The 20208-nt window shown below is 36.6% G+C and overlaps 1 protein-coding gene across 1 annotated transcript; it reads right to left on the bottom strand.

Annotated features, from left to right (window-relative positions):
* Positions 1-2710: 2710 nt before the first annotated feature.
* LOC131613844 (uncharacterized) lies at positions 2711-3760 on the bottom strand. The gene has a single exon (XM_058885481.1). It carries the CDS (start codon positions 3758-3760, stop codon positions 2711-2713), a length of 1050 nt encoding a protein of 349 aa, XP_058741464.1.
* Positions 3761-20208: the final 16448 nt, after the last annotated feature.

The raw sequence follows: 20208 nt of genomic DNA, 5'->3' as shown, positions 1-20208 counted from the left end.
GGTAACGAAGTATATGTTTGACTCCGTTCCAATGTCTTCGTGTAGGTGAAGAACTGTATCTTGCTAATAGATTTACAGCAAATGATATATCAGGACGTGTATAATTAGCAAGGTACATTAGTGCTCCAATTGCACTGAGATATGGTACTTCAGGACCAAGCAATTCTTCATCCTTTTCTCGAGGTCTGAAAGGATCTTTCTCCACATCTAATGATCTAACAACCATTGGAGTAGACAACGGATGACTTTTGTCCATATAGAAGCGTTTTAACACTTTTTCTATATAGCCTTCTTGATGTACAAATATTCCTTTGTCCAAATGTTCAATTTGCAAACCTAGACATAATTTTGTCTTTCCTAGGTCCTTCATCTCAAACTCTTTCTTTAAACAACTCATAGCTTTTGGGAGCTCTTTAGGAGTTCTAATAATATTTATGTCATCCACATAGACAGCTATTATTGCGAATTCCTTTCCTGATCTTTTTATAAAAATACAAGGACAAGTGGAGTTATTTGTATATCCTTCTCTAAGCAAATACTCACTGAGGCGATTATACCACATTTGTCCAGACTGTTTCAGCCCATAAAGAGACTTTTTCAATCTTATGGAGTAGCGTTCTCGAGATTCGGAGTTGTGTGCATCTGGTACATTGAACCCTTCAGGGAGTTTCATGTAAATTTCACTATCAAGTGAACCATACAGATAAGCTGTCACAACATCTATCATGTGCAAATTAAGCCCTTCATGTGCTACTAGGCTTATTAGATATCGAAAAGTGCTTGCATCCATTACGGGTGAATATGTTTCATCAAAATCAATTCCGGGTCTTTGGGAAAATCCTTGAGCGACAAGTCGTGCTTTGTATCTCACAATTTCACCTTTTTCATTTCGTTTTCGTACGAAAACCCATCTGTATCCAACTGGCTTCACACCTTCAGGTGTTCGGACTACAGGTCCAAAAACTTGTCTTTTGTAGAGTGAGTTTAATTCTGCTTCAATTGCATCCTTCCATTTTGGCCAGTCCTCACTTTGTCTACAAATTTTGATAGACGTTGGTTCCTCATCCTCTTTGCCATTTATCTCATTCAGCGCTATATTATATGCAAAAACATCATCAATGTCGACTTCGTTTCGGTTCCATTGTATTTCATTTTGGACATAATTTATCGAGATCTCTTTATTTTCATGAGTTTCAGGTACCTGATCAATCTCTTCTAGAGATGAAATGTCTATTATGTCTGACGATTCTTTTAGATTTCCTATATCCTCACTTGGGCCATCTTTATTCTTAGCTCCCTTTCTTGTTCGAGGATTTTTATCTTTGGAACTGATTGGTCTACCACGCTTCAGGCGTGGTTGAGACTCATTAGGTTGTCCAACAGGGATATCAATTTTTATTGGAGCAGTTGCAGCTGGTATATATGATTTAGTCACACCTTTTGGATCAGTGAACGCATTTGGCAATTGATTTGCTAAGTTTTGCAGGTGAATTATCTTTTGAACTTCTAGTTCACATTGTTTTGTTCGAGGATCAAGATGAGATAATGATAATTCATTCCAACTGATATCTTTTTCCAGCTTCTTATTATCTCCCCCTAATGCTGGAAAATTTGATTCATCAAAATGACAATCAGCAAAACGAGCAGTGAATAAATCTCCTGTTGTTGGTTCAAGGTACTTTATAATAGACGGAGATTCATATCCAACATATATTCCCATCCTCCTTTGAACACCCAGTTGAGCTAGCAATCTCGCAAACGCCTGGTTACGAGTTGACAACAAACAAACATGTGACCATCTAGTTGATGCATCAATTAAAATCATTAAATATCTAAATGGTCCACATGATGGGTGTATTGGCCCATAAATATCACCATGTATACGCTCTAAAAAACTGATAGATGCATTTCCAATTTTTGTTGGTGATGGCCGAATTATCAACTTCCCCTGTGAGCAAGAGCTACATGAGAACTTATTCGATTGAATAATTTCCCTACTCATTAATTGATGACCGCATGAATTTTCAATTATTTTTCGCATCATTATATAACCGGGATGGCCCAACCGGTCATGCCAAATTAGAAATTTATCATTATTTATAAACTTTTGGTTTACAGTTGCATGTGCTTCAGTTGTACTAATATAAGTGTAGTACAGGCCAGAGGATAAAGCCGGTAGCTTTTCCATTACACATTTTGTGTCTGAATTGTGTTTTGTAATACACAGATGTTCAATCCCTCCATCGTCTCATGTTTCAATATGGTATCCATTTAGGCGGATATCTTTGAAACTTAATAAATTTCTATGGGACTTGGGGGAATATAATGCATTATCAATGTGCAATATTGTTCCACCACGTAACAACATATGGGCTCTTCCAGAGCCTACAATTATTTTTGAGGTGCCAGAAATAGTACTAACATCAGTTTTTCGATTCACTAAATTAGAGAAATATCTTTTATGCTTGAGAATTGTGTGGGTTGTTGCACTGTCAGCAAGGCACATATCTTCATTACTGGAGCTAGCGTCCATATTCATTCTAAGAACAATAATATTTTTTTTTAACAATAAGTTATAAGCGCACATTAAAAACACAAATTATTTAAATAGTAAATTATGTAAACAAACAAGTAGAAAACACACTTTATTATTATTAGAAAATAAAATTCAAAACATCCATAAAACATAAAAAGAAAATTTCCACAAATTTTATTTCTTGACGCTTCCATCTCCAATAAGGTGATCAATTTTTCCATCTGGATCAGCAAAGAAGTCACCAATATCTAAATGGGTAACATCCATATTACCATAATCTGGATCATCATCTTCATTAGCAAAGTGAGTCTCGATCTTTTCCTTTTTATTTTTCAGTGATTTTTGATAAAGATCAACAAGGTGTTTTGGAGTACGACAAGTGCGACTCCAATGACCTTTTCCTCCACAACGATAGCAAATATTTTCATTTGTTTTGCTACTCTGACCCTCTTTTTCATTCTTTTCAACATTTTTCCACTTCGGGTGGAAATATGTGTTTTTATGATTCCCATTGCGACCACGATCAAAACCAAGACCATGAGCATAATTACGACCACGACCACGTCCACGTGCGTATGCACGACCGCGACCACGATTTTTCCTATAGTGGTCGTGCCTTGCCACATTCACTTCTGGGAATGGAGTTGTACCAGTGGGACGGGCCTCGTGATTTTTCATCAATAGTTCATTATTTTGCTCAGCCACAAGAAGACAAGATATTAGGTCAGAATATTTAATAAACCCCTTTTCTCGATACTGCTGCTGCAGGAGCACATTGGATGCATGAAAAGTGGAAAATGTTTTTTCTAGCATATCTTCATCAGTTACTTTTTCTCCACATAATAATAACTTAGAAGTTATTCTAAACATTGCAGAATTATAATCACTTACACTTTTAAAATCCTGCAAACGTAAATGCATCCATTCATATCGAGCTTTTGGTAGGATAACTGTTTTTTGATGATCATATCTATCTTTCAAATTTTTCCACAAGACATGTGGGTCAGTTACGGTAAGATACTCATTTTTAAGATCCTCGTGAAGGTGACGACGAAGGAATATCATGGCTTTTGCCTTTTGTTGATCAGATGATTTATTTCCTCCTTTAATAGTGTCACCGTGACCTTCTGCGCTTAAATGAATTTGGGCGTCTAGGGCCCATGTCAAATAGTTCTTTTCCGAAATATCAAGAGCCCCAAAATCCAATTTTGTAAGATTTGACATACTTAGTAGTTCTATCATAAAAAATAAAAGAAATAAAAATATTATAATGAGATAATTATCATAAAGGAAATATTAAATATTAATATTTAAAATAATACTTTTGTAAATTCTAATATTTAGAAATAACACAATAGTAAACTAGATTGTCACATTAGTCTTAAAATTATCTGTTTTTTTTAAAAAAAAAAAAAATCAATTTAGTGACAAAATACATCTTACATATACAATAAAATAAAATAAAATAAAATAAATAAAGCATTATGAGTTCTTCATGAACTATATAATGTTATTTCGCTATCCTTCAGGGATGCCTTGCTTTTGTTACAAACAATGATCTAAAAATTATAACCATCCTTCTGAGATGCGTTAAAATTAAAACCATCCTTCTGGGATGCAAAAAGTTATTTCTTCTTTCTCTAATTCAATTCCACCGAATAAACAAAAATAATTCTTTCATGCTTTAAGCCAAATCCACCTTTTAATCCTTTGACACAATTAAATTTATTTGTGCATTATCCATCAAAATTGGGATCATTGTAAAGCCACATGTATTATCCACAACCTCAGCAACATCAACCCATCTTACTTAAAGTTGAGTTGCTACCTGAGATTTTTTTTTTATATATAATATTCTTAAACATACATCAATTCTATGACGAATAAAATTACAATAAAATTACATAATCTTAACCATAAAATTACAATAAAATCATTGAACAATAAAATTACAAAATTTTAAATGTCCTAATATGATTATATTTACTGAATATCATAAATAAATAAAAACAATGATCTCCTCCAAATCATACCTGAGAGCGTCGTGCTGATAACGTATTATAAAACCAACTAAAACTATATAGGGATCAAAAGATAGGAAGAGAAGAGAACAAGCAATATTGTATTGTATTCTTTTCCAAGTGTGAACTTTACATTGTAACTTGAGTCTTATTTATAGGACCCAAGGGATGTAGAAAATTAAGTACATTAAAGTGGAATAGGAAGATGAAGAATAAGAAGAGGGATGGACATCCACTAGTATAAATGTTTATAACAATTCTATTTAAACTATTTTCAAGTTCTATTTTTAAATAATGTGGAATTTGGGATCTTACAATTAATATAAATATCTTTATGATATCTCAAAATATATCAATTTTAATTTTTATCTCCAATATATTTCCCTCAAACATTCTATTCCCTAAATTTTTTTATCCAAACTAAAGAATCACTTATGTTAACCTTCATTGATAGAGCATGACGTGACAACTAGATTGACATGGAATGTATATCAATTAATCACAGAGAGATAGATTGTATACTAAGTCATTTGCATAAGATTTAAAAAGCTAAAAATTTATAGGTAAGCTCCAGAACCCGACACTAATATCCAAAGTCTCTCACTAAAATCATAGGAAAAGATAAATATTCGGAGTCGAATTAGGAATTCATCACTAAAACAGAGATTCTGTCACTAAATTACAAAGTCGTGAATGGTGGTTTCCTTGCAGTGCCTCAAAATACTTTCAAGCATATTCAATCTCACCACTCTATCAAAACCTTGATATCATTGCATTCCATGATTAGAAACTTATTGTTCTGTCGTGGAGTCAGAAATAAAGAGGGTTGCGGAATCTACGACAGAGCAGAGCTTCCTGAGTGATAGTGTGATGCGACACCATGGATCAGAGGTTGCAATCATGGTGCTTCTTGACCCGAAGACGTTGATCTTGAATCAACGTTGCTAATCACTGATGTGACGAATCAAATGGGGGAGGGGTACATGCATGGTTAACACTCGATCGCCCAAGTCAGTTTAGGGTTCAAGATAATCGTAATGAAATTGGAGATTAGAAATTGTGTATCTTTGTGAAAATATTTATACATTGGGATCAATGGAGCGGGTTAGATAAAGAAGCCTTGTGCTATCGAGCCTTTGGAGACTCGCCGGGCAATTTGGATTTCGGGGGAGTCTTTTAGTAGTCATGGTCGGCCTTTGGGATCAGTTTGAAGGTTCAAGAAACACAAGAAAGGGGGGTTGAATTGAGTTTCTATATTAAAAAACTTTTTTTTAAATCCAAAACACCAACAACTCAAAAGAAATAATGATAAAGAACACATGAAATTTTATACTGGTTCACCATTAACTAGGTTACTTCTAGTCCACCCACCAGGATGATTTTGCCTTATCAATAAGGTCTTAATCCAATAATCAATTTCATGATTACAACCACAAAGACTAACTATCTAAGTCATCTCAAGGATTCTGACCTAATCTGGTCCCTTAAGGAAAAAACAACCCCAATAACAACTGTTGTTGACATCTCCAGGATACTGACCTAAACTGGTCCCTCAAAGAAAACAACCTCAATGATAATTATTATTGACTTCTCAAGGATACTAACCAAACTTGGTCCCTCAAGGAAAACCACCTCAATAACAATTGTTTTTGACTTCTCAAGGATACTGACCAAACCTTGTCCTTCAAGAAAATTAACCAATCTGGTTAACGTTACAAGGTTTTTTCTGTATTCTTAGATGCTTCTACAAAAGAGGATTACACTTATTAAAGCTTAAAAGATAACACTTAAGAGATATAAAATACAGGCTTGGAGTGTTTATCTTTGTTATCTTTGAAGATCTTCTTGACACTTGCTCTTCTTTTTCTTTGCTGGATATTAATTTATGCCTTTATTTTTTAAGTGTTGACTTTCTTCTCTGGCCTCATATGTTTCTTCGTTGTTTACCTTCAATGATCTTCTTCATTTTATGTTCTCTTTTGCATGTAAGTGATATCTTCATGTTTAAATGTGCATATGCATTTGTATAATATGTTCCTTGCTTGATCACTGTCATTCTTATACTTTACACAAATATTTTTTTTGTAATGGGTGCTTCTTCTTCTTGTTCAGCTTCATTCTCAACTTTTGTGTCTTTCACTCTCTTGTGTATAACATCTGCATCATTGATTCAATCTTCCAATTTCTCTTTAAATAGATAAATAAAATAGGCCCGTTAGAGAAAGAGAGATTGAGTATCCACACAACAAATAATTGTTGGAGACGTTATCTAGAAACCAAGTAGAGTGGCACTTGCAGCACTTGGATAAATGAAGGAACGTGTGAGAGTAGTAACGGTACAGTGTGCGGTCATTTGTCTAATCTCGCAAGATAGTGGATAGGATGTAGTAATATAGTCACATAATCATGTACTTTTATAATATTTTCCCACAAGTTTCCTTCACAACTAACTTCATGATTCAGAGGCTTCTGATAGAATTAGATGAAGATTGATCAGAGAGCAGATTCACTGTCTTTTTCTTCATACTTAACTACTTGAGTCATAGGCTTTTGATAGGTTATGATGAAGCTTGATGAGAGTAAGTCTTCGGAATTTTGAGGTATCAAAGCGTGAAGAGTTAGAGTCTATTTCAGATATCTTCTAGATAAATTCTTTTAGAGCATTGACTTGATATTTAATTCACAATAATAGATTTTTTTTTGGTTTAGAAATGTACTTTTTTTTAATTAAAAAAATGTATGTTTTTTTTATTATATATTATTTAAAAATATAAAAAAAATATGTTCTGGATTGAGCCCAACGTCGACCAGGGTCTAATCCAGCGTAAAGGTCCAATGGGACACTCGCTTCCTTGTGACCATTGGAGAGCTTTGACCCACGTATCCTACGAGAAGCACGTGGTCAACTGCCTAGCAGAAGATTCGGTCTTCCGCCTCCGAACCCTACGGGCAGTCCATCCAGGATGAGAGTCACGTGCTGACTGTGTCCTACCACGTAGGACCTGACAATCTCCTGTTTTGGGCCTCAAACATTCCAGCCTAAAACAACAGATCTTGACCCAGCGCTGGGGCTATAAATACCCTCTTTCACTAGAGGGTCAGGTAATTCATTCATACTCACTTTATTCACTTGCTTTCACTTAGGACCTTACTTTGACATCGGTGGACATTGCAGGTACCCCCTCCTCTTCTTTGGACCGACCAAAAAGAAGTTCATCGGCCAAGACGACCGTCTGATCCAAATACGATCATTAGATATAACTAAAAACAATCTACTTCATTCAAATTTCGATCTTATCATTAAATCTTTAACTTATAAACACATCGGTCCGGTTCTATTCTAATTATCTTGGATATTCTATCCTAACACATAAATTTTCGTCATGTAATAGTACTTCTCTTTTCTTTTAAATTGTGTAATTCCTACCACGTATACAAAATGTAAACTAATCATATAGCAAGCAAAATCAAGCATTTTCAGTAACATACCCCACAGCTTCCTTATAATTGTTCCATAACTCACTAACCATATTTGACATCATATCAAACACTTCCTCAAATAGTTCTGGCACCTGTTTCAGTGATTCTTCAAAAGAAGTTTTCAATTTCTCTGCAAGTTCAGCAGCCATAGATCCCGTAGCAGAAACTGATCCTGTAATTATATCCTTAACAGCATCAAACACTAAAGAGAGTAAGGAATTTATTGAACCAATTAATAACTGAAGGATGAACTCGAAACAAGTTCTTATGATCTCAGCAAGATGTTGAAATATTCCAAGTGAGCCTTCACCAGAACTCTTTAAACCTTGAATAAACAACACAATTGTATAAGCAATAGTGTTGAAGATTACACGAGTTAATAAACTCCATAATGTTGTCACAAGAAATGTGATTGGTTTCAGAAGAAGAACCAACATTGGAACAAAGGTTTGAGTAACAAATTGCATAAACAAAGAAAATTTATAATTTTTCTAAATATTGAAAGCTTCAAAGTCATATATGTATATGAATTGTTTATAGAACAAGTAAACTCTTTGGAAGTTAATTAATTGGTTAGAGAAGTTTCGAAGAATAAGCAAATGAATTAATTGTTGCTTACACACCGATGAAGCTGGAAACTTGCAAGGATGGAACACGCAAATTGCTATAAAATATTTACAACTTAGTTGTTAATTAATCTTGAAAGAGATTGTTAGATTTTATTTGTACGCTTTGAAGCAACTCTACTTCATATATGTCGGATTCATGTAAATCTATTTTAATTCGTAGTTATGTTAATTGAATATTAGTATGACGTCACCATATATAATTCACTTATGTAATATTCACTTAATATATTTGTGTAATTTTTTACTAGTTTAATCAATATTATTTGTGATACTTTCAACTTTATATTTTCTATTTTCAATTTTATAATGTATATATTAAGACTATTATGACCCACAAAATAAATAGACTTTCACGGAACAAAGAGCACTAAGCAAAGAGAATACAATTCAACTGCTTTTAATATTAAGAGTAAAGCAAGTTATTTCAGGTATTCAAATTCATTCCCACTTATATTCTTTATTTTTCACTGATTTCGGCGTTGAAATGTTAACTTTGCAGGTTTTTCCTGCTCCGTCGCATCAGAGGTATCCTCCACTGCTGCGGTGAGACACAACTTTCCCACCCCATCTTTCATGTCTACTTCCTAACCGAACATTGGTACCGTCGACATTTCCACGAAAAAACATTGTTTCTCCAACAAAGATCCAAATCATCGATCTTCTTTTTTGTAGTTTCATTATCCTCCCCAAGTATGTCTATTATCGGATTCCCCAAGCACGGTGACATCCAAAGTCATCTGAGTAATTGTTCAACAACAAGATGCAGCTGCGACCGCTGAAGCTACCAAAACTCCTCCTCTCTCTCCTCCTCCGGTGAAAGACGATCTAGTTCTAGTGGCGTCTCCTTTTGGCCCTATGCGACAAGATTATGCAGAGTTATTGAAGGAACATTCCAATTTTTGTAGCTTATCTATTAATTTAACAAATTTTGCATGATGAATCCTTTTGTGATGAGATGATAGTTCCATTCCTTAACTCAGCATTGGTTAAAACATTGACTTGTTAACATCAAATTAAAGAGCCATACGTAAGACGTGATTATAAATGTGTTAGAGATAAAAGAAACCACCGTCATAAGGTCATGACACCCATCGAAGATATTGTTGTGATAGATGCAAGTCACTACAACACGGAAGGCCTACGAAAGCGCTTATTTTGGGCTTTAAAAGCGCTTTAAAGCGCTGTGAAAGCCAGCGCTGGCGTAGGTAACAAAAGCGCTTCTAAAAGCGCTCTGGTAGACCCCCCTGTCATACCCCAATTTTTGACCTAAGATACCACCTCATATCATTTGCATATACATCATTTGCATCTCTAACAAATTGCATAGCTTGTGTTTGCTACTTGTGACTCAGCAGGGTTTAATCTGGAAATCACTCATCAGTACAAGTAACAATCAATTAGGGTTTTGTTCTCCCTTCATCTCAAATGAATCATCTTCATCAATAATCAACATTTGGTCCTCAGAGATTCATTTCAACAAGCTCAACAGCTTTGAATCGACTGAATTAGGGTTTTGACTGAAGACAGCACACTCCTGACTTTTGCTCAGAATTTGACCTAATGGCTTGGGACATGATATCAAGACCTCAAGTGCATCATTTTGACCTAATCCATTGGCTCATAACATCTCCTACACAAAGATTGATCAGACAAATCCTCAGATCAGGGTTTTGAACTATCAGGGACTGAAATCAGGGATCACATTTGGGAAACCCTAAAAATCCCCAGGAAGTCAATCAAAGGTTTCAATCATCTTCAAATAATCCCTATGACAATATCCAATGAAGATTGTGTCTCAATTCAAGATCCACAGTCATCAATTTCATCTGGTCGACAATTAGGGTTTTTGACCTAATTCACTGAACAACTGCCTTTTTAATCAGGACATGGTGCCACAACTCAAACCATGGCTCAATATCCTCTAATGCTTCAATATGATCCATTCATACCATTCATATGGTGAGGATAGCCTGTTTCATTTGAAATCTCCAGAAATGCGATTCGTCTGAAAAAGTCGACTGTACAAGATCACCTTTGACTTTTGGGGAATTTTGGTCAACCATGACTTTTGAAGTTTTAAATCATCAATATATGATATATGAAGTCATTTGATCAAGAAAAATCAAGAAAATCAATCAAGAATCAAAAAGTCAAAAGTTTGACTTTTCACACTTAGAAAAATTTCTAAGTGTTTTTCATGGTTTTTTCCAAACTTTGAAAGGGAATTTCTCAAAATTTCACCTACAAACTGAAAAAAACTTCCAACATGAAAGTTGTAGATTTTGATCCAATAAACAACTTTGACACATATAAATTTTTTCCAAAAGATCAACCATTTAAGAGATATGGAGCTTCAAAGTTGGCATCTTATGAAAATTTCACTTAAAACTTCATTTTCTTCAAAGTTCATGGATCTTTTTCACCCATTTCCTTAAAGGTCTTGAAGAAACTTTCAACTAGGCTTTTGAAGTGTGTAACATGAGCTTTCCAAAATGTCCAAGAGCATGAAAAAATATGAAGCATAGCTATGGTTTTGAATTTTGACATTAGAGGTCATTAAGCATGAAATTTCAAGCCATTTTCACTAAGTTTCTATACTATATGGCCAATGATCCAAGTGATGACACACCAATGCAATAATTGATAGATATTTTCTGGTTTGAGATCAGAATGGAAAGAGATAAGAAGCTTAGAAAAATAACCATGGTTTAGTTACTTTAACCATTTGCATTTAATGTGAAGATTCCACTTTATCTCCAAATGCCAAATCACCAAACTTTGAAGCAAGTTGCAAAGCTCTGCATTCAGAACTCTTGGCCTATAAATAGAGGTCCAAACTTCATTGCAAATCACACCAAAACCTCACAATTATAGGTTTTCTCTCTTCTTTCTTGAATTACAAGTCATGTGTTTCAAAGTGAGGTAGAAAACTCAACCTCCAAACCTTGCAAGTTCTGAACAAAGTGATGCTTCCCACAACTTCTAAATGTCATATATGATGTGTCTGAATCACTCATACACCCCAAAACACCTGAAAACTCAAAATCATCATCTCACCTCCAAATATGCATAACATGAGACTTATCATGCCAATTTTTGTTCAGGCTCAATTCTGTCCAAACTACCACTTCTAACATCATCCATACATCACATATGAACTATCCAATCCATCACATATAGCCAATAACCTCAGAATCATCAAATTCGATTCACTCTTGAAGCTTATGCAGATCGGGTACCATGGCCATGCCCAGATGAATTCAGATGGTTCCAAGCATCCAGACACCTTCCATAAGGTTCATTGAAGCTATCCAGATCATCAAACAACTTCTGTAACACCTCCAAGCAAGAATTCGATTCTCAGTTGTGCCGTTTTTAAGGTAAGTGCTCATGAACTTCAAATTCATACTTCCACGCATCATAAATGAAATGTGAGCATACCATCTTGTTTCTGCACCTATGAGGATCATTAACCCTCAATCAATTGCATCATAACTTGCACATACACGATTTCACATTGAATTTCAGTTCTAGGGTTCTTCATGTTCATGCGAAAATTGACCCCTTTAGAGCAAAAATAAATGAATTCTGAGATCACCATCATGTTCCTTGTGAAAAACCGAGTGAGATAGACCCTTTGCTTGATCAAAACAACACAGTTTTAGAGATTTTCAAATTTCAGTTGGAGGGTTGTTCTTGGCGCGTTTTTGGTTCAAAGGATTTCTGGAAATTGATTTAAAATATAATTAATTCAACGCGTGTATATTACAAGCCACAAGCGTGGCTCAGTTGGCTTTTGTTTTGAGTAGTGACCTCAGGGTCACGAGTTCAAGTCCCTATGGGACCAAACCCTTCTTTTTTATCACTATTTCTCTTCATTTTCTTCACAACTTCAACCATTAATTTAACCAATCAAATTAACTCTTTTTTTATTCATTTTTTACACACTTATTATTTTATATATGTATTTTATGAATATCAAAAAAAATCACAAAAATATATTTGTTTAATACATTTTTAATTAAGTTTAAAATAACATATTTTAAGTGTTTTTTTAATACTTTTAAATATTGTTTTTCACTTGATTTCTCAAACTTAATCACTTGTAAATATTTTTTGAGCAAACCCTAATCATCTAAGTGTTAATTGAAGACAATCTTTTTGTTTATCTTGATTAAATTAACTTCTTTCAAAATTCAAATCGTTTTAAATAAGCGATCGCGATTCTTTTCAAAAACGATAAACCATTTTCTTTTGATTTTCAAAGAAAACTATTGATTAAATCTTTTTAATTGATCAATTGATCTTCAAAACGATGTGGGGCCTCTCGAATATTAGAGAGTATAAGTCCCTTTCGTCTTTCTTTGTACAGAAAACTTTTTCCGAAACTTCAAAACAGTTTTTTTAACAACAAATCACACATCTTTTTCAAACCATCCACCCTGTTTTATGAAAATAAAACAGGGGCCTCTCGAATATTAGAGAGTATAAGACCCACTCCTTTTTCCTTTTTTCTACAGTTTTTCTTTGTACAGAAAACTCTTTCAAAACAATAACTTTCAAACAGTTTTTCAAACCTCGCGTCTGTTGAAAATAATCAACCATGTTTTGTAAATAAACACGGGCCTCCACGTAGGTATAAGTCCCAAGCCCCTTCTGTACATACCCACTCAAGTACATGAAATTAGGTATTTCATTGTACGCCTTTTGTACATATCTCGACCAGTTTGATTTTTAACTTTGAATAACAAACCAAAAATGAAGGTTTTCTTTAAATCTTCCCAAAAATATACCATGGGCCTCCATGTAGGTATAAGTCCCAAGCCCTTTTGTGAATACCTGTTTACATAGCTTTGAATAAACTCAAGTGGACTTCTCCCCGAGTATAAGTCCCGAGCCCCTGTGTATACAAATGGATCATGCTTACAGGTATATTTCCTTCATAAACTCCATTATATACACACACTTTGTCATATATATGTGCTTGTTCATACCTGTTCATGTTTGTTCATACTTGTTCATGTTTGTTCATATGTGTGATATGTGTGCTTGTTCAACTTAGTACAACACTAGGTTCCACATAGCCTCCTATTGGGCTTCGTGCAAAGAATCTCCCTAGTTTAGGTTAGGACATAGAGTATGGTTTCCCGGTGAAATCGCTCTAAGAGCTCAAACCAACTATACCATGCCTCCCCTTGGGCTTTGTACAAACGAGTGACCCTCCCATAGCCTCCTCTTGGGCTTACAATGCAAGGACCCTCGGATAGCCTCCTCTTGGGCTTCGTACAAGGACCCACGGGCTTCTTATAAGCATCCCCAATATCCAAAACAAATACCCTAGGAGATTAGACATTTTTCATCTCTATGCTAGGAGTATCTCTTATATATCATCACAAACAATCAATCAATCAAACTTTTTCTTGCCACAAGGCTGGCTAATCAATCAAACTGTTTTACCACCGTACTGGATGATTAATCAAAGTTTTTGTCACAAGGCTGACTTCATTGAAACTTTTGCCACAAGGCTGGCTGATTAATCAAAGTTTTTGTCACAAGGCTGACTTCATTGAAACTTTTGCCACAAGGCTGGTTAAACACAAAAACATCTTTATCATTCTAAGCACCCTAAGTGGCATGGCCTCGGGCTTATAATGAAAAGATTTTCAAACAAAAATCAAACAGATGTATGTGATGATATAGATTAGATACATCTAGCATTTAGACGACATTTGTCTATTTTCCTTTGCTTCCACTAGCATAAGGGGGAACTACGATTGCTCTGACTTTCTCAACATCCCTTTGAGAATACGTAGGCACAAGGTCGATCCTTGGCGAGCAAAACAAAACAAAAAAAACCATTCAAACCTTAGCACCCGTAGACCCCGAGCTACAGATGCTCTGATTCCCTCTAAGGGATATGTATGCAGAGGATCGCGATGATCTTTGCGAGCATAATCAAACAAACACCTTAGGTCCCACCTATTTCACAAGAACCTCTCAATAACATGGAATGAAAAACAAAGCAAAGAAACCTATAGAGTACTATAGATACGTTGGGTGCTAATACCTTCCCTTCGTATAACCAACCCTCTTACCCAAGATCTCTCCCCCCACTTTTAGGTTATTGCAGCTTTTTTCCTTTTCCTCCTTTGGAAATAATAAAAAGTTTGGTCGAAACAAAGAAAAATCATTTTTTTGAGCACTCGAGCCCAAAGAAGGCATCAGGTGTCTCATCCCACAAAAAAGAGGAACAAAACGATTTTTCGCCCGCGACAGAAAAATGGCGACTTCACTGGGGACCATCTTTTTATTGTTTCCAAAGAAAGGGTTATTTCTATTTGTTTTGTTTTTATTTTATTCTTGTTACATGTTTGGTTCTTTGGTTTCGTTACATCTGTGGTTCTGTTACAAGTGATACATTATGGACAAATCCTAACCCGGATTAAGTACACATAAGAAATTAGGTGGAGGGTATAGTCATGTGCAGGCGCACGTGAGAATCCTTCCGCTCAGTGGAGGTTCCTTGTTTGTAATATATGTTTAGCGAGTTAATTGCGAAGACATTGTTGCTTTCATTGAACTGTAGAAGCTGAGAGACTGTAGAACCCCAACCCATCCTGGCCTTATTAGGTTGTGGTGCAGAAACTATTCAGGTGAAGACTTGGATTAGTTGTCATGCGGAGAACCACACTCAGACGAGTTTTTCTTGAGAATATTGCTGGCTCATGAGTTTAATTGTGGAAAGCCGGTAATATCCGAAAGAAAAATGTAGACTCTGACGTATCAGTAGAACATGTTTTGCAGGTGATTAACTAGAACTATCCCATATTTGGTTCTATGACCTCATGCTCGTGACGCTGGACCTTTGAACCTGTGTGTACCATGTTTGTGTTACCATGTTTGTGTTGCCATGTTTACAGTACCATGTTTGCGTTACCATGTTCGTTTTACCATGTTTGAATATGTGGCATCCATGCATCCATGCATTCATACATCCATAAAAAAAAAAAATCTTTTTCCATAAAAAACATGATTTTTTCCAAACAATTAGAGAATTTTCTTTGCAAACATTATAGGATTAGGTTATGGAGTGGGTAAAAAGGCATACCAAGAGGTACGGTTTCAAAGAGCCTAATATGGAAAAACTGAAAGAGTTAGCGTCTTTTGTACAAGATCCTTCTGATTTTAGGAAAAGCCATGGAAAGCTTTTGCCTATCTTGAACACTCATGTTGATGAAGGACTTCTCAAAACTCTGGTTCAGTTTTATGATCCCGTCTACCGGTGTTTTACCTTTCCAGACTATCAGTTGGTACCAACCTTGGAAGAATACGCCAATCTTTTGGGTATTCCTGTGTCTGACAAAATACCCTTCAATGGTTTGGAAGCCATTCCTAAATCACCAGTCATTGCAACAGGTACCCACTTGAAGAAATCTGAAATAGAGAGTAATTGGACTACCAAAGGAAACCTTCCAGGTTTGCCTTCACAGTTTCTAATAAAGAAAGCCTTTGATTTCATCGAAACTGGTAGCATGATAGCTTTTGAAGCTGTACTAGCCTTGCTCATCTATGGGTTGGTTCTGTTTCCCAATATCGACGACTTTGTTGATATCAATGCCATAAAGGTCTTCTTGAATGGAAATCCCGTTCCGACTCTGCTTGGTGACATGTATTTCTCTGTCCATCATAGGAATCACCAAGGTGGTGGAATTATTGTATGTTGTGCACCTCTGTTGTTTAAATGGATTGTTTCACACTTACCTAAGTCTCCCGTTTTCACGGAAAACCAAGAAGGTTTACGTTGGTCTCAAAGACTTATGTCTCTTACTAATAATGATATTCAGTGGTATACCTTGGCTCGCTGCGGTACAGAAACCATTGAAAGTTGTGGAGAATTCGCCAACGTACCCCTCATTGGTACACAAGGAGGAATTAACTACAATCCGGTCCTAGCCCGACGACAACTCGGGTATGCAAATTCAACTAAACCCATTGGCCCTACAGTGGAAAGCTACTTCTATCAAGAAGGAAATGATCCTCAAGGGTTGAAGACAAAAATGGTGAAAGCCTGGTACGACATCCGATGGAAAGAAAAAGGTGAGATAAGGAACTGTATTGCTACGAACGCCTATACCTGTTGGGTGAAGAAAAGAGCAAGGGAGTTTCAAATGCCTTATGATTATGAAAAACCCATGTTCCCTGTGGTACCTCAACGACCCAACATTCCTGCTATGGAGGAATACCAAAACACTTTGACCAAGATGAGGATAGAAAAAGACGCTTGGGAAGAAAAATTTCGAAAAACTGATGTGGAAAACAGAAAGTTGAAGAAACAAGTGAAAGAACACGAAGAAACTCTTTACCGTCAAGATGGATGGCTCATGAACAAAGATGAAAAGATCCGTCGGAAAGATGCTGCAATCAGAAGATACATCAAAGAAAGCAAGAAAAAGCTTGAAGGCTCAACAAGCAACGCTCCAACTCCTGACAATTGGAAGAATGTGGTTGACAAGCTGAAAGCTGAAAAGGCCGAGTTGAAAGCTTACTATGGGAAAGAAATCATGAAGCTCAAGCTGCACAACGCATTTGGTTCTTCGTCTGATGAAGATGTTTAGGATTTGTTTAGATTTTCATGTATCATTTGATTCTGTAAGGAGCTACGCTCCAATGTTGTAACATTTCCCATTATTTCAATAAAAGAATTGTTTGTGTTCGAATGTTTGCAAGGAAATAATCTTTAAAATGTTTGGAAAAATCATAAATTTCTTTTTGCATACATCATTCTGCATATCGAGTCTGTTGTATAGAGTCTTATCTTTTGGATCTTTCTCCAATAGATCGTCAAGCTGTCGCGTCTCAAAGTTTCTCGACCGCGTTCGCAATCAGATCACAGATACAATACTCGTTCAAGCAGAAGAAGAGTAATGGAACACTCTGAACAAGAGAATATTGAGCTCCGTGGTACAGTGACCACTCTTCAGGAAAAGTTGGAAAGTCTCACTACTCTGGTTGACTCCTTAATGGCCGCACAGAATCAGCCGCCGCCACCCAACAGTCAAGCAACAGTAACATCTGAAGTCACTACTCCAGTTTCTACAGTTGCATTCAACATTCCATCTTTCTCCATGCCAGAAGGTTGGGGCCCGCCTTTCAGTTTTGGTACAGGTTTCCGCCATAATTTCTCTGGGGTTCAAACAGCTACAACTGAAGCGCCTACTGCACAAGGTTCGGCGTTTATTCCACATTCAGGGGTAACTTTTTCCCAAATCACTATGGCACTTTCTCAACCCACTATGACAGTTCCGACCCCTACGGTTCACACTGTTCCTTATGATGGCAATGAGATTTATCATGATCAAGGTAATAGCACAAATCAGCGTAATCTTGTGGGAGATCTCCAAGAGCAGTTTAACAAGATGCAGTTGGAAGTCAAAGCTATTCGTGGCAAAGATTTGTTTGGAAAGAATGCCCAAGAGCTATGTTTGGTTCCCAGTGTACAAATACCGGCTAAGTTCAAGGTCCCTGACTTTGAGAAGTACAAAGGTAGTTCTTGTCCACAAAGCCATCTTGTGATGTATGCCAGAAAGATGTCTACCTATGCAGATAATCATCAGTTGCTTATCCATTACTTTCAAGACAGTTTGACTGGTGCCGCACTGAAGTGGTACACAGGTTTGGATAGCACCAATATTCGAACTTTCAACGACCTAGGTGAGGCCTTTGTCCGACAATACAAGTATAACTCGGATATGGCTCCAGACAGAGATCAGCTTCGATCCATGGCTCAGAAAGACCATGAAGCTTTCAAAGAATATGCCCAACGTTGGAGAGAAACCGCTGCTCAGATTAATCCACCGTTAAAAGAGAAAGAAATGACCAAGATCTTCTTGAATACTCTCAGTCCGTTTTATTATGAACGCATGATTGCTAGTGCTCCAAGTGATTTCACCGAAATGGTAAACATGGGGATGCGTCTAGAAGAAGGAGTTCGAACCGGACGTCTAACTAAAGAAGGTGGATCTTCAAGCGGAACCAAAAAGTTCGGAAGTGGTTTCCCAAAGAAAAAGGAACAAAGTGTTGACATGGTATCCCAAGGGAGGCCAAGAGGAAATGTCAATCGTCAGCGACAGGTTGCTTCTATCACACCAGTCGTTAACACAACACCGAATCCGGGATTCACCCCGCAGTTTCAACAACAACAGCCTCGACAACAGGCTCAACAACTTAACAACAATCAGAATCGTGTGCAAAGAGCTCCACAGTTTGATCCGATTCCAATGACCTATATAGAATTGTACCCTGCTTTGATTGAAAAAGGTCTCGTTCAAACTAGAGCACCACCACCAGTACCTGAGAGACTCCCATGGTGGTACAAAGCTGAGGTCTCATGCCCTTATCATCAAGGAGCACCTGGCCATGATCTTGAGCATTGCATAGCTTTGAAATATGAAGTTCAGAGGTTGGTTAGATCTAATCTTCTCTCTTTCAGAAATTTGAACCCTAATGTGCAAGCAAATCCGCTGCCCAATCATGGAGGGCATGTTGTAAACATGGTGTATGGATGTCCTGGCCAATACCGAGTCTATAATATCAACTTCTCAAGAGCAGATTTGGTACAAATGCACGCTACTCTTTGTCGGGGGCCGAATTTTCGCCAGCATCAATACGGTTCCTGTAGAATATGTTGTGTGGATCCTCACGGGTGTTCGATTGTGAGAAGAGATCTCCAAGTTTTGCTAGATAATGGTACTATTGAGATCTACAGAAATAGGGATGAAAATGAAGTTAACATGATAGGATGTTATCCGCATGAGCTTTTAGTCTCAGATATCAACTCGGAAATGCCTAAAGTTAACATCATCGTTCCTCATTTCAACATGCCTGAGCGCATAGAAGTTACTTACAACAAGCCAAGGGTTCCTGTTGCTCCTTTGATCATTTGTCTACCTGGACCTGTTCCTTATGACTCTGACAAGGCAGTTCCATACAACTACAATGCGACAATGATAAAGGATGGACAAGAAGTTCCTTTACCAACTCTTTCATCTTTCGTGAACATCGCTGATGTAAGTCGAGTAACAAGAAGTGGACGTGTGTATACTCCACTACCTCCAAAGCAGCCTGTTGCTCCTACAATCGGACAAAATTCTATCAATACACCAGTGGAGAATCCTGAGGAAACTCCTGTCAGTAATACAAACACTGATGTTGGTCAGTCCAGTGGAACCAATGTCAATTCTGACTTTGACGAAATTTTGAAGCTTATCAAAAGAAGTGAATACAAGATTGTGGATCAGCTTATGCAGACTCCTTCAAAAATCTCAATACTTTCATTGATTTTAAATTCAGAAGCCCACAGGGAAGCCCTGATGCAGGTCTTAGATCAAGCTTTTGTAGATCATGATGTGACTATTGATCACTTTGATGGGATAATAGCCAACATAACTGCTTGCAACAATTTAAGCTTCTGTGATGAAGAACTCCCCGAGGAGGGCAGAAATCACAATCTTGCTTTGCACATTTCTATGAACTGTCAGTCAGA

This window comes from Vicia villosa, linkage group LG6, assembly GCF_029867415.1.
Source record: "Vicia villosa cultivar HV-30 ecotype Madison, WI linkage group LG6, Vvil1.0, whole genome shotgun sequence".
In the NCBI taxonomy this organism is placed as follows: Eukaryota; Viridiplantae; Streptophyta; class Magnoliopsida; order Fabales; family Fabaceae; genus Vicia; species Vicia villosa.
This window is presented reverse-complemented; position numbering and strand designations above follow the sequence as displayed.